Source organism: Rutilus rutilus (genome assembly GCF_951802725.1).
Source record: "Rutilus rutilus genome assembly, chromosome: 7".
Lineage (NCBI taxonomy): Eukaryota > Metazoa > Chordata > Actinopteri > Cypriniformes > Leuciscidae > Rutilus > Rutilus rutilus.
The window spans coordinates 38,877,552-38,903,704 of NC_140221.1; the positions used below are offsets into that span (position 1 = coordinate 38,877,552).

The 26,153-nt window shown below is 40.1% G+C and overlaps 1 protein-coding gene across 14 annotated transcripts in view; it reads right to left on the bottom strand.

Moving 5' to 3' along the window:
- Window positions 1-26,153, bottom strand: part of fbrsl1 (fibrosin-like 1) — a 308,761-nt gene that overhangs the window by 16,265 nt on the left and 266,343 nt on the right. For all 14 annotated transcript variants that reach the window (XM_084413325.1, XM_084413316.1, XM_084413317.1 and 11 more), the window contains one exon: window positions 19,743-19,791. In XM_084413325.1, coding sequence (XP_084269451.1) covers window positions 19,743-19,791 — 49 coding nt within the window. The remainder of the gene's footprint in view (window positions 1-19,742; window positions 19,792-26,153) is intronic.

The window sequence follows — 26,153 nt, forward strand, 5'->3', positions numbered from 1 at the left end:
CGTTCTGTTAATTAGAAGTACACATTGCAGTTACGTTGTCTGCCGCTTTAAATGCTCAAGCTAATGCTCAGGATAGACTCTAATTGGCTGTCAATGTTTTTATTGTTCATCATATGGGAAACATTTTTTTTCTGAAAGTGATATCAATCATTCCTCTGTGAGGTTCTCATTATAGTTGTGGTAAAGAACTTCCAGATTTTCATAGAATTAGAATGATTATTTAAACTGTGAATGGGCCTTAATCCTGCCTTTATTGACAGTATTTTGAAACAAATCACAAACCACACTCAATACAAAACACCCCCTCAAAGCAACAGATCATTTGAGCCATACTGAGTGGATTTAGTCGACACCATAGGACAGGGAAAGCACCACAGGGTTGTTTTTTTGTGGCTCAGGTGCATGCAAGCATCTCAAATCAAATGTGCATGCAGTTTGGCACAGCTGAAGACATGTAACCTATAGCGTGGGATTGGTTTGCCAATCCATCCATTAGTTTGCAGCAGGGTGAACAGAATCCAGCTGCGATGCCTTCTCTGCTCACTGTGCATAATGCTGGCATACACCATGACACCAAATACATCCACATCTGTCTGACTGTCTTCCTCTCTGTGCCTCATCTCTCTTATCTCCCCTTTATCGTTTTATCCCAGGTTCCTTTTCTTTCTGTATTTCTTTCTCTCTCCATGGGCTTTATGAAGTGTTTAATCAGGTCATTTTCATGCTTGACTATAATCAGATGATCCAATTTTCTGCAAGCAATCCAGTCAGAATGAATAAATCAGAGCTAATTAAAGTTAAATGCCGTTCCCATTCATAGATTTACAGAGCACACAGTCTGCCATGAAATAATTATGTTTCAATTGTGCTGTGAAAAGGGATCATGCACCCTTTATACTGGTCTTTCAGAGTCCCCCTAGCTCACTCTCTCTTTTTCACAAGATATTTCCAGGGATTTCAGTAACACTGCCACAGTCTTTGTACAGAGGAACTTCTGCTTTTGCACAGTTAATCAGAGAGCAGTGCAAAAAAGCAGCTTTTACACTAAGCATTCTAGAGACTATAATGTTTCAAAATGTAAAAGTGGTAACAAATTATTTCGATGGTCCCATTCTGTTGACTTCAAGTAACTTTGCAACTACATGTCAACTAACTCTCGTTAGAGTATTAGTAGACTGTCTGCTTAATATCTGCGAACTCTTTATTGTAATGGTCCTCCAAAAAACATTCTACTGACTATAAGTAACTTATAAGCAACTACATGTCAACATATTCTAACCCTAACCTTACCAGTCTACTTATACTCCACTAACACTCTAATGAGAGTTAGTTGACATGTAGGTGCAACGTTACTTATAGTCAACAGAATGTGTTAAAGGGACCGTCAAAATAAAGTGAAACCGTAAAAAAATTGTCAAATAATCAAGGGGTTCACCATAAAATCATCTATAAATATCCAAATTCAATACAACAGCCAGTGTACATATACATATAAATATAATATTTATAAATGTATATCAGCCATCACTAATCTGAATAAATGTTTTACACAAAATATTATAGAATTTGAATATAAGCCAATTATTGCTTATTGACCAGAATCTAGATGTTGGTGCATTCCTAGAGCAAACACCTGTTTCAACAATCACATATGCCTATTTTTACTGGCAATAGTGCTAGAAAAGAACACAGAAAGGAAAGATGGAGAGGTAGGGAGTAATTTAAGACAATATCTTCCCAAGGCCACTAATTAGCCCATTTAATGCAGTCCTCACTCATAACAGCTTAGTGCAACCTCAAACAAAGACTCTGAAAGCTTGCAGCACACATACTCTCTTCCCAGGCCATTAAAACCTCAGACCGGCGCTCCTAATGGAATATCTGAGCTGTATTAACATACCACTTAATCATTAATGGCCACCAATAATTGAAGGATAAAAACGCTAGCTCGAGTTCTTGACATATTTCTCCCCTGCCGAATGTGACGCACTTCATAAATGAGCCCGAGTCTACAAACAGAACATGTTCTTAGAAGGAAAATTGTCCTTTTAAGTGTGTAGGTGGTGGAGCTTGTCCTTTTTTGCAGCTTTGGGTTGGCTTTTGAAGGTTTTTTGGGAACGGCAGTGGTTAGGATTTGAAGGGCAGAGCCTCGTACAAGATTAGCGCAAAGGGAGAACTTCTACCCAATCACTTGGAAAGGTCTAAACAGATGCACTCATGGATAACCTTGTCTTGCTGCCTTTTCCTTCAAAGCAGAGAAGAAATAAGTTGCCCGTCAGTGACGTTGCCTTGGAAACCAGTCTCGGAGGCACGTTCATACAGTGAAAGCGGACAGTGGTAGTCAGGCTCCTCAGCTAGCAGTCCGTGGCACTTTAGGCACAATGGGCCCTGCGCTTTCTCTTAATGATGATTCTAATGGGTCATAATGGCAGCCAGCAGGCAGGACAAGACATACAAGCTTGGCTTCTTTCTCATTAAAAAAGTGCCCTGTGAATGTCTCTGGATGCCTGCTGTATGTAATGAAGAGGCTTCTTCCCAGTCTAGAGTGAGGCCGTAATCATTTCGCAGAAAATATGACACAATGTCATTCGAAACGAACCAGTGTGATGTCATGCTTCTGGCAGTGGCTGTGCGTGTCACCTGAGAAATTCTTGTCAATTTTTGGTTGTGGTAAATTGTTAATATGTCAGCCTCACTGTAGACGCATCAGAATATGGATAGGGCAAGTTGCCACATTAAAGATGTATGGCTTTCAATTTTCTCAATACATTCCATATTGTGACTGTTGGCCCTGAAATTCTTCCTTAGGATTCTTTTAATGAGGAGACGGTGCCAAATAAACTTGTAACTCTTTTAACTTTTGTTTTTGACAACTGACAGGCCTCAGGGCAGAAATATTTCCCTGAGACAAACAAGACCTCATTATCTAACACCAAGGTCAGTGTTGTGAGTGTGCCCGCTAACAACAAATCCACACAACACGGAGTGAACATGGAGTAGATTTTTACAGCTTACCCATGCAACTTTGCCAGGATGATGCTATGGGCTTGGATTATTGCTGGCTAGGTGTTCTGAGTAGTTTCAGTGGATTGGTATATCTAGGGAGCTGCTAGGTGGTTACTAGCCATTTACTTACTAGCCATTTCACCCATTTTATCCTCCACCAGGCAAAAATGTCATTAGGATAGCTAAGAATAGTAAGAAAAGTAAGAGTACATTTATATCTAACAAGTGTTTGATCATTCATGTCCATAGCACAAATGGTACAGAAAAATGACCAAATAACATAAGTAAATGAGTATATATATATATATATATATATATATATATATATATATATATATATATATATATATATAAATAAATAAATATATATTATAAATGAATAATAATAACAATAACAACAATATATTTTGTAAGCACATTGCAGCAACATAAATATAAAACAAAACAAAAACAATTATTATATATAATTCTAATATAATAATAATAAATAGGGTTAGTTTGTTCAAATATAACCATTTAAATTATTTAACAAGCACTCAAATTCTTGCCATGCCATTTTATGCCATACAGTTCTCTCAAGCCTCGAACAGAACAGCGTTTTCAATCTGTATAATAAAACAGGCAACAACAGAGACCCTTAAGACTGAGTGAAATCACAGTAGGGCGATTAGACACACAGACAAGAGCGCCCTCAGGAACACCCACAGATTTGTAGAGGTCAGAGGTCGCATTCTGAGGAGAGAGTGACACTCCCTTGGGATGTGTTGGCATCCCTGTTCACCAGATGACACTTCAGCAGACTATTGATCTATCCTCTCCCCCTGCTGCTTCTCTCATGGTACGATCCCTCAAGGGACTCTGGGCTCAACACGTGCCTACTGCGGTAGGAACCACCACCGGTGTTAGTAGGGGTGTGTGTTCTCATGACGGATGGTTCTAGCAGAAGCAGGGTGACCCCAGCATCGCCCCACAGCTGTCCCACTAAGATATCCTTGACCTCTGAACTCATTTCAGGCTCAGACAGCCGTCTTAGAACATCTGGAGAGCTGCCGTACTCTCCCCATTATACACACACACCGACATGATGAAAGTGCAGACAGATGGCTTTAGCTACCAGAGGAAATTCTTTCCGGTGTTCTGAAAAAGAGTCTTACAATCACTTTTCTAATCTATGTATAGTAGGCACTTGAATAGCTAATAGCAAGTAAATACTTAAAGTAAGAAATAAAGTAAAAAATGTATTTGATCATTTATTCTATAATCTATATTGTCAAGTGCTTGGTAGCAAATAGGATCCAATTTGAATTTGAATGTACACTCTACAAAACGTCACAATATAAATAAAATAATAAAAACATCACGATAAAATGTTAAAATATGTAAAATACTGTTAAATTGAAGGAATTTTCCGTATTGTTTTTTTCCACAGGTGTTTTCCCCACATTTTGAATTACCCATTGTATTGCATTGTGTTTTAGGATCGAAGGAAATGTCCATAAACTTGATGAGACATGTTTTTCTAAAGATTATTTTCTTACAGTGTAGGGAAGAAGAATTAAAATAAATCAAAATTTAAACAAATATGTAATTATGATATTTAACAAAAAAAGTTACATTTGTATCTCGGCTAGACAAAGCCTTGATTGAAAGTTCTGAACAATCTTTTTCAAGGTTTATAGGTCTTATGAAGAGAGGACAATAGAACACCAGATAAATAAACAGACCGGTAGATAGAATGATAGAACAACAGATAGAACGATAGATAGATAGAATGAAAGAAGAAAGATAGACAGACAGATAAAGTGACAGACACTGAAAATAAACTCTCTTCTGCAGCTTGAGGGATTGTGGTTAAGTATAGCACAATAAGAATTCATGGTTGCATACTTTTAAAATACAAAGCATCAAGACATTATCAGGACACACTAATCCTAATGTTGCATACTATGATTTGGGATGCAGCCTGTGTCTATTTCCAGACTATTAAGCCCCCCCCCCCTTACAACAATATTCTCAACCGTCTCCTGTTGCACATGCAAATGGGAGATTATGGATTTACGTCTTAGTCTGTCTCTGTTTTATATGTAATAAAAACAGCTCATATGCAAACAGGGTCTTAAGATAAGGCAGCAGGGGATGCAAATTCTCCCAAATGACCAGGGGCCAATGATGCTTATTGCAAATACTCACACACCGCACTGCCTTCTGCTGCGAGAACTCAAGCCTAACGCTACACATTCTGAGCTCATTTCCCTTGCAAACCCTGTGGTATATCTCTCCATCATCACTGTGTGCCAAACAACAAACATTAATACTCATGCACAAAGACAGATATAAAACCACAAGTAACACACTAAAAGCTGCCTCCAACTGATGAAGTCAACAAACAGAATAAGACAAGAATTTATCTTGCGAGCAGGTGCTGCATGGAGAGCTGTCATCTTTTCACAGATTAGCTGCATCCAGACAGGAAATTCTCTCCTCTTTACCAGTCAAATCCACTGGGATCTGCATTTCATTGTGCCAACAAAGAACAGAGAATGCCAAAACATCTAAATCACAACTGGGTGGGTTCCTCTAGCTGATGAAAGAGATTTTGGCTTCAGAAATGTTGATTATAAACCGGAATATTGTCTCACGGCTGTCAAAATGTGATAAATTAATTTTAAATTAAGGCATTAAAATAAATTAAGGCGTTTTATTATTTATTTTTAGTATTCAATGGGTTTCAATAAAAAATAAAAAAAATGTCTACAGTATATATTAAAATAGTTTGATGCCTGATTTCAAATCGTATTTGTTTAATGGTATGGTATAGAATTTATATAACGAAACGATCACACACACACACCCATATAGAGATCACAGACATGCAAAGACAGTCTTGTGTGTTTCAAGACATTTTAAGGGCCAATGACAGCTGGTGCAAAGACATTGGTCCTCTATTTCCATCTCTGTTCGGGACAGGGCAAGGTGGCACCAGAGCGTTCCGGGTGTTAAGCTGCAACATGTTGGCTGGTGAAGCCACACAGAAAATCTGTGAGCACCTACTGTTCATTTCAGAGATCTGGAAGCTTTCCGTGCCCTCCATGAACCACTGCTTCCCCATGCTGGGAACAGACTCACACTGTGCCCATATGGCTCAGACGGCATATGCCATCCTGTTCCATGCCACGCGTGATTACTGACGGACAGAACGAAGACTGAGGGGGGAAAATGCGTAAGAAACAAAATGATTTACTTCTTTTTACTGGCCCTGAGTTGCATAGTTATCAGAAAAGACATTTTGTTAATAGAAACTTTACTATGAAAATTCTGCCATGATTTATACTCATGTTGTTCTAAACCTGTATGAACACAATTAAGAAACTCTGAAGACAGTGCTGGTCACTATTTTCAATGCAGTTGCAATGAATAGGGACTTTTAAGCTTCACGAAGGACATAACGGTACCATAAAAGTAGTCCACTTGACTTCGGAAACCATACAATAGCTTTGCGTGAAAAACAACCTTAAAACGGTTATTTATTGAAAATCTTGTCAACCACCCTTAGCTCTCCGTAACGCGGTGATGGGAGAACTAGTGATTTGTGACTAAATCATTTTGAGTTAAATTAATCGATTCACTAAATCAGTCTAAATGATTAATTAATGATTCAAACTATGTTTACATGTGCACAAATAATGTGATTATTTCTAATAATCAGAGTAAGGTCTTAATCGCAGTAAGATGTTTACATGGCACGAGCAGAGGTCTTCACTCCGGTTTACATGCAATTTTCATTATTCTGATTATTCGCAATTAGGAATACAGTATGCATGTTACCGGCCATTGTTTTAATCTACTCACATCAAACTCAAAAAGCATTTTTATGGACATACTGGATATTTTTCGACGCCGTGATGAACATCGCATGATGAATGTGCTTACATGCCTGTTTACTGCGATTTAAATCGGCGTATGCCACATAGTTTAATGTGATTATGGTTACTACGATTATGAGCTTAATCGCATTAGTTTAATCGAAGTATTGTGTTTACATGAGGTAAAGTTTAATCGCAATATTGCCAAAATCCCATTCTAATCGCATTATGAGGGTGCATGTAAACACACTCACTGTTAAGGAAGATTATCAATGAACAACAACCTGAACTGCTTTTGCATCCCTTTTTAAAGTGCCAGTCCTTGTTCATTAAAGCTGAAAGAGAGCATGTAACACTGTCTTCGTATTTTCTCCTTTCTGCTCTGCCGAAGAAAGTCATACTGGTTTAGAACAACATGAAGGGGAGCAAGAAACACCACAATTTTCATTACTGGATGAAAAAAAAGAAATCCTACTCTTAACAGTATGCAGCACTTCTGAAACATTCATTTTTACGACGGCGATAAAAATACAAGCTCTTCACTAATCTATCTGTGCCTCTGATGTGGGCTGGGCATTTCCAAATGTCCCAGATTGTTTGTGTGGTACCACGTTGTGCCCAAACGGCTCATCATTTCATTAATTAGCTTGAGCTGCACGGTTGGCAAACGCGGCAGGCACGGCGGCAGCTGTCTGGATTGATTAGAGAAGAGGACCCAGTGCTGCAATTATCTAGATGACTGCAGACAATGGCTGTCTGCTCTAATAAAGATTCGTCTTACGGCTCAGAAGGGTGTTGGAATCAGCGGAGACTCAGTCGTATGCTGGCCAATACAACAGACAAATCTCGATTCCTCGGCCTTTGACATTTGGAGTAAAAGCCAAAATATTGGAACCACCCATAAATGGCCAAATATCAAGTCTTTCAGCTGAAGAAGTCATACCATGACTTTGGTTCTTATTAGATTAACCTCACTACAGGGTTTGGATAAGTGATTTATTAGATAGTGATTTTGGCCATTTTGAGTTTATTGGGATTGACAGATTAACTGAAGTGGTAATTTTGATAAATAACAAATAAGAGATTCATTGTGCAGTGTGGACAACTTCATTGATTATAGCAGAACTTTGTGTGAGATCGCAAACTGAGATGAGTGACATATTAGTGATTACAAAGAACTTTGCGTTCCTTCTAAACTATATATAATGTTACACAGACAATGTTTCAGACCGCTGCCTTCTAAAAATCAGCATCCCTTTAGAAATAATGATATGAAAAGCCTGCCCCGCACGTTGACGGGATTGGTTACAAGTTTGTGACGGTAGGAGAGAGTGGTGGTTTGAAGTTATTGAGACTGTATTTAGCACATAGTGCAGTTTTAAGGAGAAAATACTCAGCGATGGTATTGACTGATGATATTGTACATGGTCTGTCTGAAAGCATATTAAAAACACCATTAAAAACTTGATTTTCACCACAGGGGATATCATTCAAGTTGTGAGAAGAGCACAAGAACTGATGATTCTGACTAGAAGAACAGCCGTCATTATAGAACACTCTGGAATGGCAACCCATTCTCTCTCGGGTTCTCCGGCTCTGGTTTCCTTCCATCCGACTCTCAGCCTCGCTTCACGGGGCAGCGCCAGGCTCAGCATGGGCAATAATTCCACCTCAGCATGTCAGCTTTATTTAGCCGCATAATGCCCTTACAAACCTAACAATACCTCTTTGTTACCCTGCAGGAGAGCATCCTCTATTAGCACTGCCAGCTGCTTTTCTCCTGATTTACAGGCTGCAGAGAAAAGCAGGAGGTGAAACAGGAGGAGAAAAGCGAATGAAAAGGAAAAAAAAACAGGCCAAACAACATGGTTGAAAGCCATTTGGGGTAGCGAGCATTTTGCCATGGGAGAGCACAAATAAAGGTGTTCTCTAACAATGCTATCAGGCATGAACCTGCTTCAGACCTGTATGACATTGGGTGCATATCATATCATCTTTCAGCAAGTAACTGATTACTTTTCAGTGGAAGGGGAAACGGATGAATGGGAATCATTCAACGGCCCAAGTAGCATAACATGGGTCTGAAAGAGCTCTTGTGCTTTCTTGCCCCTCTCTTTTTATGTACCTGGAACTGGCTTTCCTACCACGGTGAACTCTCAGGAACAATCCCAGTTTGACAGGCCTTTTTCTACCCGTCACACCTGACTTGTTGTTTTGACATTGTGGCCATAGTGGCAAGGTGGTGTAAAGGCATATTGTCAATATTTTCATTCGGATAATGTTCCCTCAAGTGCTTTTGCACTTAACCGCTTCCAGTCAAAAAAAGTGAGCATCGGACGGAAACCGCTTTGCTTGGTTAGCATGCACGCCCACACACAAACCTCACAAGAAGGGGCATATATGTGGACGACCAAATGCATGTTTTTCAAATGGCTTTTTTTTTGTTCCCTAATGACTCGACTTGTGACTTTATTATAAAATAATTCAGCCATACCAAGGCGAAGAGTATCTCGACATCTTCACGGCAAATTAAACTGGATAATCGGCTTTAGGCAGAGCTGATTGTATCTTTCATAGTGTGACTTTATGGAAAAAACGTATTAAAGAAAGAACATGACACGAACACGGGTCAAGTGACAGTCAGACCAACGGTTTGAACAGACTCAGACCCTGATAAAAGAGGATATTTCAAAGATCTCATTGTATGGACCGTTTACCTCCATTCCTGGACGTTTTCCGCATAAAAACATTGCTCCTTTTCACTGAAATCTTTCACAGATGCTTGAAGATCTCATTAAAGACCATACAGGGCACGTATTATTCTGCCATTTCTATGAACGCCTTTAGAAATTGTAACACCCGAACAACACACTGGATGAAATTGAGATTGCATCACAGGAGAAAAGATATATTTCCGTCAGCACCGCAGAAGGCACTGGAAAAACTCTTCTCATTTTACTGAAGGGGGAAATAACCCCAAACAAAACATTCATTGTCACTCCACAATCTTATCTTTCAATCTATATCCTTAAAGGCTTATTTTTCAGGTAGTCCGAGGGCTAGCATCTGACAAAAAGCTTCTGTATTTAACGAACCAAAGAAGCCCGAAACACCATTATCTGGGAGGAAGGAGGTCTAGAATCCTGTTCAGAAACGCATCACTTCTGTATGACAGTTTTAAGAGGCAACATCTGAGTGTTTACAATCACCAAGCGTGTCCTTTCATGCAGTCACGGGCTAAATTACAGCTCTGAGACCCTCTTGTGGGTCAACTCAAATGGGACTCCTCAGGTGGGTTTGACACTGAGATAAAGACATGGGATAAGGTTGCAGGGAAATATCAGGTTAGCAAACACACACACTACGTTTAGGCTTTAAATCATGCAAGAACAGGACTAAACACAATGGGGAGAGGTATCCGATGGCTGTCAGTTTTTTAAAGCTAAACAGAAGCAGTGCGAGCAGATTTATGGAGGTAAAATATGAATATCACATTGTTGTTGATCAAACATTTTGCAGACATTTGCAAGTGTATATATGGAAAAAAAAGAAATACAGCACGGCCAATATAGTCTGATTCACAAAGAAATCATTATTTTGAGCCAGTTCTTCTAATAAATCAGCCCCAAAGACTTAAGTTATCAGTCTGAATCTGAAATCAAGCAGTTAATACATTTTTACTGGATGTTTGTGACAACATATACAGAACATTCAGAAAAGTTTCACACACATCAGTATGACATGCTGGATTTATTGTACTTCAACCTTGTTCGTTTACTTCAAATTAAATAATGCGTCTACTCTGACCAGGCTTTCTGAAGTTTAAACCGTATGAGGCCAGACTATAACCCATCTGTATAGACTTTAAGCAGTACAGTGGGGAGGGAAGTAACAAAGGCAGTCTGAAAGGGGCAAGGAAGGTTTTGGAGGTGTGCCAGTAAAACTAATGGAGACAGGCCCTCTGTCCTGACCTCGAGCATCGCTCAGGGGGACCTGCTCAAACATGCATGTCTCCTTTAATTTCCTGTTACACACACACATATACACAAAGAAATAACATACTGCCTTATTATGGTCATAGTGGCTATAAGAACAAAAGAACAGGCATGGAATGCGCCACTTCAGAGTGGCTTGTAATGGAACATTTTATATTATATATATATATATATATAAAATAAAGAGTATAAATATATTATTGTATGTATTATTTAATATATTAATAGAAAGCATATGGATTTATCAGTGGGTTTTATTTACTTGACAATGTCAACTTTTCGTACTTAGTGCTTGGCAGTGTTAATTTTGGACCCTGAGTGCAATTTCTTTCTAATAACAAAACAAAACAAAACCGAACATTTACAAGGTTTACACTTATCTAGAATCCATCTTCTTGGAAACATTGGGTACACAACACCCATAATAAACGGTTGTCAACTAAAAGAGGCGAACATGAGTATAAAGGGCTTGCTTAATGTTTAGGTTTAATGCATGAGGTGTAGCTTTTCAAAGATTTCTGTTCATGACTATACTCACAGCAACCTTTCAAGTAGAGGTCTATCTATGTTTCCTACAAAAGTGTTTGAGTGCAAATAGGCCAGCTAAAAGCCTCCTAGAAGAGGAGCATTTTAAAGCTGGTTTGAAAGGAGACCCAGGTGGTTCATTCTTGCTGAAGAACCTTTGGGCCATTCTAATGTTCTCACTGCTCATGGTTTAAATTCAGGCGGTTAGTAAAGGAAAATCCATAGCCTCGGGTAAATAATAAAGCACCACAGCTGCCCATGTAGATGTTCACCAAAACTGTCTTCTGTGACATGCTTTCAATTTACTTGCAATCATAACAGAAGACCTCCAAAACACACCCTTATCAAACCTACAGGGGTTCACACCTGAACTGAATGTATTTTTCTCTGATATATCTCTGATTTATAAAAAATAACGTTTAGGGTGTCCAATCCAACATGGAACATGCATGTGTGAATTGAGTTCATGAAAGCATCAGGGTTGTGAACCAATCACAATTAATTTGAGATTTCAAATCTAGAGGTAAAAAAAGATGCACAATTTCAATTTTAACTAATTTGTTTATTTAATTTAGCCTATTTCATTATAATACATAAAAAATTTTTAAAAAAAATTATGATGAATTGCTTGTTGAATGTATTTAAATTCTTCTTCCTTCCGATTCAAATTCCAATTTGAATTTCCTCTGGCCAATTTAATTCAAACCCTGGTTAACATGCTTCATATATTACATATGTCATGTGTACAAATATAAGAAAACTATATGCAAGTCATATGTGAGTTTCTCAGAATTTAAACTTTAAGATGACATCACAAAATTGACATGAACTCCACTGGCTGTAGCGCACAAAAAGCAGGACTTGTTTGATACCTGCTCATCTTTTCCACATCTATTGCCATCGTGGCTCTCCATGCCCCCTCACACCTAGGAGAGGCAGCAAGGTCTACCTCTAAATGGCTCTTCATAGTCGAGATCCACTCCTGGGACCCTCTTATCCGGTCTCTCCCCAGCAAGGCAACACATCAGCGGGGTTCAGCGTCCCACTCTTTCGCTGCTCTCCAGTGCGGTGCTAAAATAACAGCCACTCTGGGTCTGAATGGGGCCACTGGAGAGGAAGGCTGTTAAGAGGCCTATCCTGTGCTCGGCGCAAGGGGAAAAGATGCCTGTTTGATTAATAGAAGACCACACAGACTGGGATTTCTAAAAAAAAAAATCCTTTCCTTCCCTTTTCAGCGATGAGAGCCTCACGCAGAGTGGTATTTGCGCCTTAGCGTAGCTCAAAACGATTAACGACTGTCTGAACATAAAATACGAGATCTCTGCGCAACGTCTCTCGCTGTAGAGCGTCCCTCTGCGGTTTTCTACCATGTGCTGATTTCAGGGCTAATTAGCTTAACCTCACAAACCGTCTCTGAGCTGCAAGACTTCAGTGTGATGAATGTAGATGGAATAATACGTCTGCGGAGTAACTTAAACGCACAGAAGCATGTGTTTGTACTTTCCATGGCGACGTGACATATCTTAAACACGAAATACGCATAGCATTGATAAAGAGCAAATAAAGCAATAAAAAAACCTGAATACTATTTTGTAGCATGACATACCACAACCACGTTAAAGCGCGCCTAAGTCCTTTGAACTCCAAGAAGCATGGAAGAGCTTTCATATTGTTCCTGGTCATGGAATTCTGTTCATTTAACCTCCTTCCTGTGCTCAGCCACAGAATTCCGGTCTTTATAAGATCCTTCTGAACCGGTTCCCGAAATGTCGAATCCATTACAAGCGTGTTTGCAATATCCATCCAGTCTAGCAGTTCGTCTCTGCCAGTGACTGAACATTATCCAAGATTCATGTTTGGCCACAAGCAACAACCATCTGGCTTTGCGAGCGAGGATAACAACGTCCTCTGCAAATAGCATTGACTTCAAACACAGGACACAATGAAACAAAATGTTAAAAATCTCATCCTGGCATCTCCTTCAAACGGGCGGTAAAGAGCCAAGCGTTCATATTTGATATTCATTGCCTATTCTAGCCATCCTGATAAAAAGCATTCTCGTTCTCGCTAAAAAAAATGCAGCTACCCTGCAGCTAGACTGATGGTTATCCCAGCCCTAGCGGGAGTGATCACACTGGGGATAGTTAAACGAGCTCCAGCAATCAACTCTTGAAAGAAACTGGTCATTAGCTGGCCCACGAGTGCTAAAATTACCCTGCGCAAATGCAGGCAGACTCCTGAGAGGGCCTGACCTCAACTTTACAAGCTGCTTTCCTCGCTGTAGGGCTGCTAGATCATCTCAAGAGCGCTGCTCCATCCCCGTCTGGTCCCAGGGCGGCCATGGCACAGGGTAAGGATGGTTTTAACAGGCTTGGACTGGTAGCCCAGGGAAAGCTTACTGAAAGGTATAAGACACTTCCTTTAAACCTGTAAGCATCAAATGTTACCATTTAATGACTTGGGTAAAAAGACAATTTGTAAATCTTGTGAAAATAGGTTCACTTAATATCTGTGTTAAGATTTATGTGCAACATATTTTCCATCAAAAGCCTCATTACCATAATACAGCTGGATGTTTTACCAGTTATTCTCAATGGGGTTTCTCATTCTTGTAATGAAATGATTTAATGATCTAAATAAGTATAAATTAAAGGAAGTACAACAAATACTATGATGGGCATAATACCCAAATAACCAAATATATATATGGCCCAGGAATGTCTTTTTGACAGGCATACTAGTGAAACCTCTGGACACTGTTCCGCAAAATCAAGTTAGTAATATTTGTATTTGAAAGGTTAAGTTATGTCTAAGAAATTATTGGTTTAGAAACTGTCCAACGAATCTCTGCAAATGAAAGCTACAGCAATATCAATACCCCATGCAGCTTAAATGCACAGCAACCGACAGCATTTCAGCAAATGGCCAGACGTCAACAAAATCAATACACCATGTGCGATCATTCGAATAAATTGGAATGAAATGAAAAGGGAAACGAACATGTCGAAATGTAATATTTTCTGAAACGCGTTAAGAAAAACAACTCCCGCCAGTTAAGATAATAGTTACAGCCACCGTAGTATAGCATGGCTCAGTGCCTCTCCATATAAATAGAACATGACAACAGAATCATAATTTAAAACATCATAAATATTGAAAGGAAATTAAAATAATTTATGGAATAGGTTGGTCGACAGGGTATGTTTTTCTGTTTGCACAGAGCAAAACGACGGGCGGAGAGGAAGAGGAAGATAGCTTTAGTAATTGCTTTTTCTACCCCTGAAGCAGCTTCCTGCCTTTTATCAAAAAGGCAATCTCTGTCAGTAATGGCTCAATTAATAATTAAACACATGTTTTATCTTCTCCACGCTCCTGCTATTTATTTTCATCTTCCTGACAGGCAGAACTACACAAACAGGGTTAGCGCTATCAATAAAGAGGAACATTCATAACACTCGCTTTCCAGAAATGAAAGGAAAACACACACACACACACACACACACACACACACACACACACACACACACACACACACACACACACACACACACACACACACACACACACACACAAGCAAGCTACCAAAACAAATGTTCATATGTTCTGAGATGTTGGAGAGAAATAATGAAAGTTGGAAATAATAAAGAGATATGAATGCCATTCTTCCATTTGAGCTGAAGTTGCAGTTCTGTTTCAGAGCCAAGTGGGGCCAAACGACATTTATGAAACACTCCGACTCTGAGAGAAATTTTCCTTGTCTAAAACAATTAAATTTAATATACTGTATATACAAAAAGCTTCGTAGAGTGGGTGTTCCTTCAAAGTAATTTACATGCTTTACAAATTGGTCAGACAGTTGGATCTCTTCCTGTCTAACTAGCCAGAATAAGTTGCAATATGGACCAGACTTTGAATTAATGGCAATATGTGTGTAAACCAAGAGCCAAAAAGGCGGAGAACAGAAAACAAGCATGAACAATCACCCAAACAAAAGGACAACAGCATCCTATGTTTATTAATATCAAATGACAAACTTGGCTAAATGACTAGCCACACCACAAAAAGAGCTCGGACAAAACAGCAGTGGAACATTTACACACAATAACAGCTGGACACATACAAATCCAATTCCACCTGTACATGCAACATTAACCTACACAATGAATGGTGAGTTTAATATTAGCTGCTAATCTTGGAATATCCCAAGTCTGTACGCTGGTCCATCCCTGACCGTGACTCCTCGATCTCTGCACTTTCACGATCCAACAGCTGCAAAGCTGATTAGCTGGTCAAGAGGTCAACTTCTATTCATTATTTAATGGGCAAGAGGCCACAAACACTGCAGCGCTAAGGTTAGCAATACATCAGCATTAACCACAGTAGAGGAGAAGAGCCGCATACAAACACACTCTCATTCTCCACCATTTCCCCCCAAATCCTTTGACCTCTGCTGGCCTCCACACATTTTTCCCTCCCTCTGTTTTTTCACCCATGCAGGAGAGGAGAGAAGAGAGTGCATTTTATATTCTGAAGGACTGAGGGGAGGGCGTGTGCGAAGGGGGGCTCATTCGCCGAGGCGGAGCAGGGAGCAGACTTTTATTGACATGCAGCAAATAGCGGGTAGGAACAAAGGCCACTCAACGGCTATTGAATCGTGGGCCTGCAGACAGAGTGCTTGATTAGCGATTCGACACGGAGACCCTGAGCCGTGTAGCATATAATGAGTGCTTAGAGAACGACCCTGCGGCTCCCTGGGGACGGTGGAGGGGAGGCAGGGCGGGGGGAGTAGCACCCATCCTCTGCGGAATTGATTCAGCCAAATGCTATCAAGAAAAACAGAGTATAACGTGCGACGACCAGACATGGCTCTTAATCCGGAATTACATACGTTACGATAACGGTATGGACTGTAAATATTATTCATAATAAATTAGTTGGGTCAATTTGTTTTCATGTGTTGGCGAGCAGACAGATTTTTGCAACGGTGGATTAACAAAGAAAACTGGCGCGTTATCAATTTGATATTGTGAGGATGTAGCAATGGCTGTTACCCCCCTTCTTTTGTTGCTTTCTCACTCTCTTTCTTTCTTTGTTCTATAGTCCTAATCCACTATGTGTGGGCCGGTAAGTTTAATGGAAACAATTTATTAAGTCCGGCTTAAAATGCCATCTGCTGTTAAGCCTTCCAAAGCCGCTAAGCTCTCAGTTTGGCCCGAAGCTGGCGGTGCTTCTCGCGTACAGTAATACGCTGTTTAAAATGAGCACAACGGGTCAAAATTAATCAGGATTAGCAAACCAGAAATCCACTTCACAAATGGCTTTTCACCACAATCTTCCTTCGCTATCCCAGCATGCCCCGGGTTTGCCTGACAGACCTCACACACAAAATGGGTGCGTCACCGCTTCACTGATGGGTAAAATGAAGAGAAAGAGAGCAACCCCCCTCCCAACTACGCTTAAAGCCTCTAACCTCATTGTGCTGCAGGCAGATGCTGCACACGGTTCTAGGTCCAACAATCACCATATATAGCTCTGCATTAGCTGTACTCCAGCTCCACACATAGAGTAAATAATACATGTAAAACAGAGCTATATTTCATATGTGATAGAATGATTGACAGAGAGAACGACAGATAGAACGATAGATCGTACAAGCAGTAGATAGAATGACAGAACAAACGTTAGCTAGACCAAACTCATGAGTGATAGCTAGAAAGAAAGAACGTCCCATTGATAGAATGAATGATCAATCGATAGACAGAATGAACGTTAGACAGTTCTACGAACAATAGCTATAACAATAGAACAGATGAACTAATATAAGTATATAAGTTATGATGAGCATGAATTCACTATGCTTTCATTCAGGGCAAGAAAACCCTGGCACTGCTAGATGGAGAGCAAGCCTCTTATAAAGTTACGAAGAACACAGCGATTGTGGTAATTATGTAAGAACAGATTACAGTAAAACTAAACAGCTGTTAAGCTGATACGAAACTTGTATGTCACCGCAGTACTTGACTGAGGGCACAAAATCAATCAAATCAAGCACCAGCGTGCACGAAAGCTGTTTACAGAAACAAAGACACATGCATATTTGTGCAAGCAGCACCACATTCATGCTGAGGTATTTCCCTGTAATGCAATTCTCCAATGCAAGACGTGAGCCAAGCGAGTGATCAGTCTGCCAGAAGTTCTCCAGGGCAGACCAATTTAGGGATCAGAGCTGAGCGAGCTTTAGATTGGTCTCGGCGGACGTACTGTAATGGGACACATATGCTCCTATACCCCCAAAATCTAGAATAACAGTCTGAAGGAATGGTGCATTCCATGGAACAAAGTCTGGACAAACCCACATTCAAAAACGACAACAGGAGAACAAGGGTAATAATACTATACATTCCTTGCCAAGTGCTTTGGATGCTATTGCCAGAAGAGTGATTATGGCAACTGCAAAAGCGAGTGAAAGGCCATGTGACATACATGAAATGCAAAAAATAAACTCAACAACAACCACGATTTCAATTAATTTCACTTTCACTTGCAGTCAAGGTATCTGTAATACAGCCCCAGAAATTCTGGACCAGAGAGCCAAAGTTTTCCAGGTGATACCTAAAAAAAGACCAAACTGGAACTACTGTGATACCACTGGATATGAAAGGTTACGAAGACTGAACTTAAACTACAATGCAATTTGATGGATTTCAAAGGCTATGAAGTCCGAACTCAAAGTATTATGCAACTTCTAGAACATTAAAAGTTAAGAAATCCACACTGGAAATATAATGAAACTTAATGGATATCAAAGATTACGATGTCAGAAATTGAACGATCATCAAACATCATGGATTTCAAAGGTTATGCATCCTTGAAAGATCTGTAATCTCTACAGTCTGGGCATCAAATTGCTAGTACGATAATATTTATTTCCTGCAGTCCTAAATCACTTAATCCACATATTCCCACTCTTGGTTTTGCATTCTTTTAAAATCCAAATCTGCTTTCTGCTATCTCTGTTTCATCCCTGTGATCCCTGGGAAGAGTGTGTGCTTGACACACATTAGCAGGATATTAAGGAAGATGGAGTTTGTCTCGCCATCAACCGTAACAGATTAGGGAGCCTGTTATATCAACAACAACAACAAGCTCTTCTGTTGACATCTGAAGTGCTCAAGCCATGTGCTCTGATCTACTTTTAAACATGTAAGTTGTTGCACAAGTCTTTTCCTATGGTTATGTCTGGAAGTCATCCAGAGACATGCATAAAAATGACTTTAATATGGAACCCGACAGCAGTCACAAGTTCTACTCTTCCTCTGAGCTCGACTTGTCTCCTCTCACTTCCTCTTTTCTGCGTTTTCAGAGAGTGGGGGGCAAAAGCTCTCCAAAAGACTCATGCAGGGCATCAGAAGTGTGGCATTAAACTCGACATCTCCTCCGCACTGTGCAACAAACAGAATTCGTTTCACAACTTAGTTCCCCTACAAAACCTGGATGTGGACCAACTAAAAAAAACTTCAAGGGGCGACTTCCTACTGCTCTCAGCTAAACCTTAACTACTGCTGGAAACAGTAAAAAGTAGCTCAAAAACGCATTAGAAGCAAACCTCTATCAGCAGCCACTTGAAAATGAATGAAAACAAGGAAACAAATAAGCACCATTTAACAGTCTCATAGGATTTAAACAGGCTTTTAGCAGGATTACAAGACATCTGAGATTTGCTGTCTGTCATAGAGGTCTAAAGATGCAAACACACTCAACCCAAGCTTCTGATGAGTCTGACGGCCCAGGACTTACTGCTACCGCATTTAGCACCATGTACATCTACATGTGTGCACCCTAACATTTGAGCATTTGAGGGGAACCTGAAAAGATGGTTATCTCTTTGGCTCACAAGGACAAAAACCCTTCCACCTCTAACATTCATTTAAAAAATGAGAAAAACAGAACAGCACTAGTCCGGCAAGAGTAACGTTACTCTTCTGAATGATGTATGGCTCTGAAAGTGAGCTTAGAGTTGCCTGTGGGAACATATTGCATAGTGTCAAGTTTAGGGAGAAAAATATTAACTTCAACACCAATAACCTAGACTATCTGAACTGTGGCCTAGAACAGACCTTCCTAGAATGGAAAATAAGTGAAACAAGGATTTGGTTGCGTGAGTTTTACTACAGTGCAATTTGCACAATGAAAGTTTCTTATGTATTTATTGACAACCCTGAGGTATTCTTTGTTTCAAAACCAGTTTATGAATGGTGTAAAAGGTCAAATCAGGCTTAATCATGTCTTGAACATCCAATGCAAGAAAAATGACATTAGAAACATTTATATAGCACCCACAACATGCTCTTACCTTTAGGTGCAGAAGGCGAGAAAAGCTTCTCTGATCCTACATCAGATGCCTGAAAAACAGAAGTAAAACACAATTAGACCATTTTTAAACAAGTGCTCTCCTCCTCCCCTTTTTTGGGGGTGTAAAGACAACATCATGGGAACAGCTGTTGTGCCACGCTAAAGATGGCTACCAACAAATAAAAAAGAGAGCAAAAGACAAGGGGAAAGACAAACCGGAGGGGAATGACATACAAATCCAAAAGACAAGTAAAACACTGTCCAAATGTTTAGGTGGAGCCATCTTGCACTATTTTCCACATCCCTGCTCTTAATGATTTAACAAAAGATCACTGATGGATGGTGACTTCACAAATCCTACCCGCAGACTACAATAGGAAAACAGTAATTTCCCTACAAAGTGACTTAAGTGCTATGTAGACTAAACATGAGCGTGCTTTTCCTTCCCCTCCATGTAGCAGAACGTGTAGTTTCTGGCAAGCAGCAAGAGAAAGAAAACATGCCATGCTCCTACCAAAACACACAGTCATTGACAGACAGGACATGGGGCTCTTAACGAAGAAGGAACTCTTAAATTCTTCACACACTATACACAGGGGTGGCAAAGAATGCCAGCACACACATTCCAACTTTTTCTTAGAATAGAGCACTAGTGACAGCTTTTGTACCTTTTCTTCTGAGAGTACATCTCTCTTCTTCTGAGATACACAGAGTCAAATGCAAAACAATGTAAAAGAGACCATAAAAGAGAGATGAGTTCAAGGAATGTGCAAAAATACATATTCTGAAAAACAACTAGCTAGTGGGTTGCGTGTTGGACATGTTTCTGAGGCTCTATTCACACAGGAGGTCATGGGTCACTGCGCTGTTGTTTTGTAGGAGCGTTCCTACTCTGTTATAACTATATCCGCTGGTGAATCATGATCTGCACTCCTATGGCAGTTGCCACACCATTTCACTTCCTATTTGCATTAAGTTGAGCGAGAAGAAAACAGATGTAGAAATGCTTAATTTGAAAATGTCACTATGGCTCATTTTTATAAACAATATACTGTGGACACATAGGCCTAGTATTTTCAAATTCTGCATGAAAATGGACCACAGTTTGTCTATTTGAACCTTGTGTAAGCCAAGTTTCTAGCTCCATTAATAACGTGTTTTTATTATGTGTACTCAGTCTAATATGCAAAACCTCCTGTGAGACCAGACCCATGGCGTGGCATAATTTCTGAGACCTCCGCTGACGTGAATCCTGGACTACATTAATAAAGAGCTCTGTTTCGGCCCCATAATTCACCACGTCAGGGGACTAATTTTTCAGCAAGTGGGATTTTTCACTACACAAGCTCTCTGTGTCTGAGAGCTGGAACACTTTAGCTCACACCCCCGTAGGATTACATGAAAGAAAAGAGGTTCAGATGGAACTGGGCCCGTAGCATATGTATAAGCCTCGGGTTTGGGCAAAGACTGCTGTTAACGTTCGTTCGGCTCATGCCTTTAATGTTGAAAAGAAACTTTCAATACAATGATCCGTCTATGAAAGGTATTTTTTTGAGAGCTTGAAGCAAGAAAGGAACTGCCAGAGCGTAAAAATAATAATAATGGCGGCTGCATTTCACTGTTTGTATTTTTTTGCCAGTGAGCTGTTCTACCGAGCAGCCTTTAAACCGTGTCCCTCCAGGCCAGAGGTCAGAGATCACCCATAACAAATTCTTTGCACTCTTACGACGCAGGGGGCCCGAGCGGTGATTAAAGGACAGCGCGATCAAAATGAGCAGGAAAAGAGAAAGGACAGAGAGCGAAAAAAAAAAAAAAAAGCAAAGTCCCTGCCCACTGAAGGAAGCAGAGGGGCTATAACCATTTCAAAACGGAGGAAATTGAAGCCACATTGCTGGGAGCCAAACAGCGCTGGCGGGGCCGCAGGAGGCCTGACCCGAGAGGACGTGTGATACTGGATCTGGAGGTAGAGAGGCCAGACCTGGGACTCTGAGATACCAAAACAGCCCTCAGTTCACTTCTCCCATTGCACTCATTAACTACAGGCAATGATGCACCTCCTCTGGACCACGACCCGACTCTCACAGGAGCCACAGAGGGAAAACAGCCAGAGGAGGAGGTAGGGAGGGAGTTAGACAAATAAAAGGGTCATGGTCATGTGTTGAGACATGCTGCCTACAGCTGTAAAGTGCCACTGGAAGAAGGAACAGGAAAGGGAAGACAGGGAGGCGAGGTCGATTTAATTCCAGCAAAAGGGTGCTAAGCCGTAAAAATAAAACAATCACAACAGTCAGAGTTCAGGCTACACCAAACACATAAATATTTTATACAGCTTCTTCTAATGCTCCACAACAAGCCAATGAAAGCAGTCTACATAAAAAACACCTTTGGGAAGTTGATATATTCTGTGGTGTGACATGCTACACTCCCATCTAGAATTTAAACATCAATTCTTTTGAAAAATGCATGCAGTTTTTATGACCTCAGTAATTGAGAGAATATATGGAATATTTGTACATCTGCCACACCACAGGACCAAAAAGCACTCTAAAAATGTTTTATGGACAAACCCAACCATTGGATTTAAAAATTGTATTAAAAAAATTAAACCAATGGTTGGGTTTGTCAATATTTCACCCAACCATGGGTTGAAACAACCCAGCAACAAACCCAGCAACCCAAACGGATGTTACTGTAAAAAAAACCTTACCATGGGATCAACATGGAATTCCTATCAAATAGAATTCGATGGGATTGGGGTTCCTACGATTTTTTTAAAATGTTTTTTAAAGAATACTACAAAATAAATACTGGCATTTATTTGACCAATAATACAGTAATATTGTGAAATATTACAATTTGAAATTCTGTTTTCTATTTGAATATATTTTAAAATGCAATGTATTCCTGTGATGGTTAAGCTGACTTTTCAGCATCATTAGTCCTTTCTTCAGCCACAGAAATCATTCTAATATGCTTAACATTTTTGTGGAAACCATGATAAATAATTTTTCAGGATTCTTCGATGAATAGACCATTCAAAAGAACATTATAAATGTCTTTATCATCACTTTGTATCAATTGAATGTGTCCCTGTGAAAAAACAAACAACAAAAACACTTAAATCTTTTGAACGGTAGTGTAATGGTAAGACACCATGGTATTAGTATCATTATACTGCTAGTTTCTAGTGGTTAAATAAAAAATAATTGAATAAGTCCACCTCAAATTCCATGACCATAACCAAAATTCAATACTGTATAAATTCCACTGAAATACATGATAGAACCAACAAAATAATAAGACAACTGATCGGTTTCGTCCTCTGTTCCGCCCACCCCACGCCCCTCCGTTCATCTCCGACACCCCATGGGTTCAGTGCCAGGAGAGGGTGGCACAGCGGAGCCACTGGAGGCTTCAGAGGAAGCTATGGCACTGACGTGATGTCATGCTGCCAGGGGCAGGCAGGCGGGCCAGATGGCATCAATTATCAGAGAGGAAGAGAAAAAGAGGGTCAGCCTGGCCTGAAGAGAGCTGCCACAGAGTCCTCTGATTAACCTGACAACAACCGGATGACCTCTACAACAAACACAGGTTTTAGCATGTGGATCATGCCTGGGATTTATCATTGTCACTCCAAACTCCTCCTCGTTCGTTCTCTCTACCATCAGTAATCATTCCTGACCCATCTTCTTGCTTCAGTCTCTCTCTCTCTCTCTCTTTTAATGGCAGGATGTTGTCCAGAACCTTACAGGCTTCTATTTTCTAACTGTTTATGTAACATCATGTTGAAGAGGGACAGCAAAGGGCTGATAAACATCTCAGTCATCACCCTCTTAAAAACCTGCAAGAGCCACAACTACCTCAACATTTTGCTTGTTTATATTTGTTGAGTTTGAAATGTGTGTCCTGATGTGGTACCCGATTGTGGATAAGATACTGTGTATGTCTGTTATACTATGCATTATGTAGGTGTTTGTGTGCTTTTATTGTTCACAAGCTTCTCAATTATATTTAATTTAATTATCAACTTTGTCTCTGACGTTGTGGGGGATGGAATATACCCCCCACTTTCTCTCTCTCTCTCTCTCTCTCTCTCTCACACTATATATATATATATATATATATATATATATATATATAAAAAAAATATATATACATATATATATATAATTATTAGTTGTTAATTATTAAGCAAGTTCCCCAGGATTGCGTGATCATGTGCGTTTAACCAGCCGATGCACCAATGCAGTCATTCAGGCATACAGGTTCCTGCTAATGAAACTCCAAATTAATTATCTTCACTGTGTTTGTCCTTCTCTCTCCCATTTCCCTCCCTCCCTCTCTCTCTCTCCTCCTCTCGCTGCTCTGCTTAATGACCTCCTACATACTCGTTTATCATGAGCTCTGCTACATCTCTCCCCCTGCGCTCTCATCCTATCAGCCGCAGCGCAGACCGCCTCCAGTCAGAACAGGTGTGTGTGTGAGAGAGTGATTACAGCTCTCTGCCCTCTCCACTCCACAGGAGAGTGACACACACACACACACACACACACACACACACACACACACACACACACACACACACACACACAAACTCCCACACCAGCGCATTAGACATGCATCTGCACCTAAAGCATCATTAAGATGATAATGTATTCCACTGGGTGACCGTGCAAAATGCAGTCCTACCCACAAGTCTGTGCTGCTCGCCGCGAGCGCCACATTCCACGTCAGCCGCGATTGGCCGAGGGTGTGGAACGATTCCTCCGTTGAACTCTTGCTTGGCAACAAAACGACAAGAACCTGCAGCGGAATAACAGCACAGCTCCTGTGGTTTGCATTTCTAAAACGCCTGCATCCTACTCGCTCTGATCTCTCTTCATTTATCTTTCTGTAGTAATCTTCCTTATCCAGAATCCTCCTTTTTTTACATCTTTCTCACTATAATTTAATCTCTCTATTTCATTCACACATTTTTCTATCTTTCTTTTTTTAATCATTTTCCCCTGCTTTTGAGCACTCACAGGTTGTTAACGTAGCAGCAGGTTGGTGCGAAATACAAATTAGAAAGCTATCCGGTGAGTGAAGGGCAGAGTGAGATCACAGGCGAGGAAGAGAGATAAATGGAAAGACAGACAGACAGGCAGAGAGAGAGACAGACAGGCAGAGAGAGGGTAAAGATGTGTCGCATAGTAACACTAAAGCCAAACAGCGAGACAGAGTCACAAATCAGCACAGTTGTTGTTGCCTCCAGGGCTCGACACATGGCCAGGCATAAACATATGAGAAACCAGGTAAAAAGCAAAGAAAAACAGAGTGGAGGAAAGCACATTCATTCACATGGTAGGCTGCTTCAAAACCTAGTAAGCTGCCTAAATAGGGATCACTGATACATTCCCAATGCAGAACGCAATGAGTAGAGATCGACTGATTTTGCTTTATGATACAATAATATGTCTCTGTAAAAAGAAAAAAAAGAAAAGCAAACAAAAACTGCACAATGATTTAATAATTTTTTGTCTTCTGAAACAACGAAATAATAAAAAGCAAAATGCATTTACTATTGTGCATAATTATAATATTACTACAAATATGAATGTTTTAATAAAGTATTAGTATAATAGTATAATAATTATTATTCATTATTTTTTGTTTTAAATGTCCAAACAAATTAATTATTTTCTGTTAAATGCAGGTTTTTTTCTTTTGCCTTTTGAGACAAATTGAAATGATAATTAAATAAAACATGCATTTGCATTATTTTTTATGATTTTAATACCACAATATAGAGCTGCTGTCTTTGTAGAGCGTTCCAAATCAGTTGCTTATGAGGTTTCATTTCAGTTTCCTATGTAGGCAGAAGACAAGTTGAGGCAAGCTCACAATACATGATTTGTAGTCTCAGACCGTAGATTTCTAAGGTCTGCAACGAAAACCCCGGGACGAGGTCAAGTCGGTGCTCGTTTGCGGTCGCCGATGCTCATTAAGTATGAGCAGGTTAGCGATGTGATCTGAGCCAGTCTCGGGCAGTCACAAACGCTGCAATATTTTCAAACCTGTTTGAAATGATCGCCACGTGATCTTGTAGTGTGTGTGCAATGCAACGGCAAGGTGAAACTAATCCAGCCAATCCCAGTGCAGATGGTATAAATGAAAAAAAAAATCTTGTTTTTTGTAAGAAAACGTTGTTCGCCTCTTGACGTCTAGGTTGTGTTGTGTAGCATGCACACTGCTAAGACAAGACAACATGATTTGGACAACTAAGACAACGACAGATGACAATACACCTTGTTGTGTAGTGTGAGCACCACAGCGATTCAGGCAGTCTTACAGTCCTCTAGTGTGAGCTTGCCCATAGCTCACTAGGTTTAGGAACAGAGCTAACATATCTACCAAAACATTAATTCAGCAA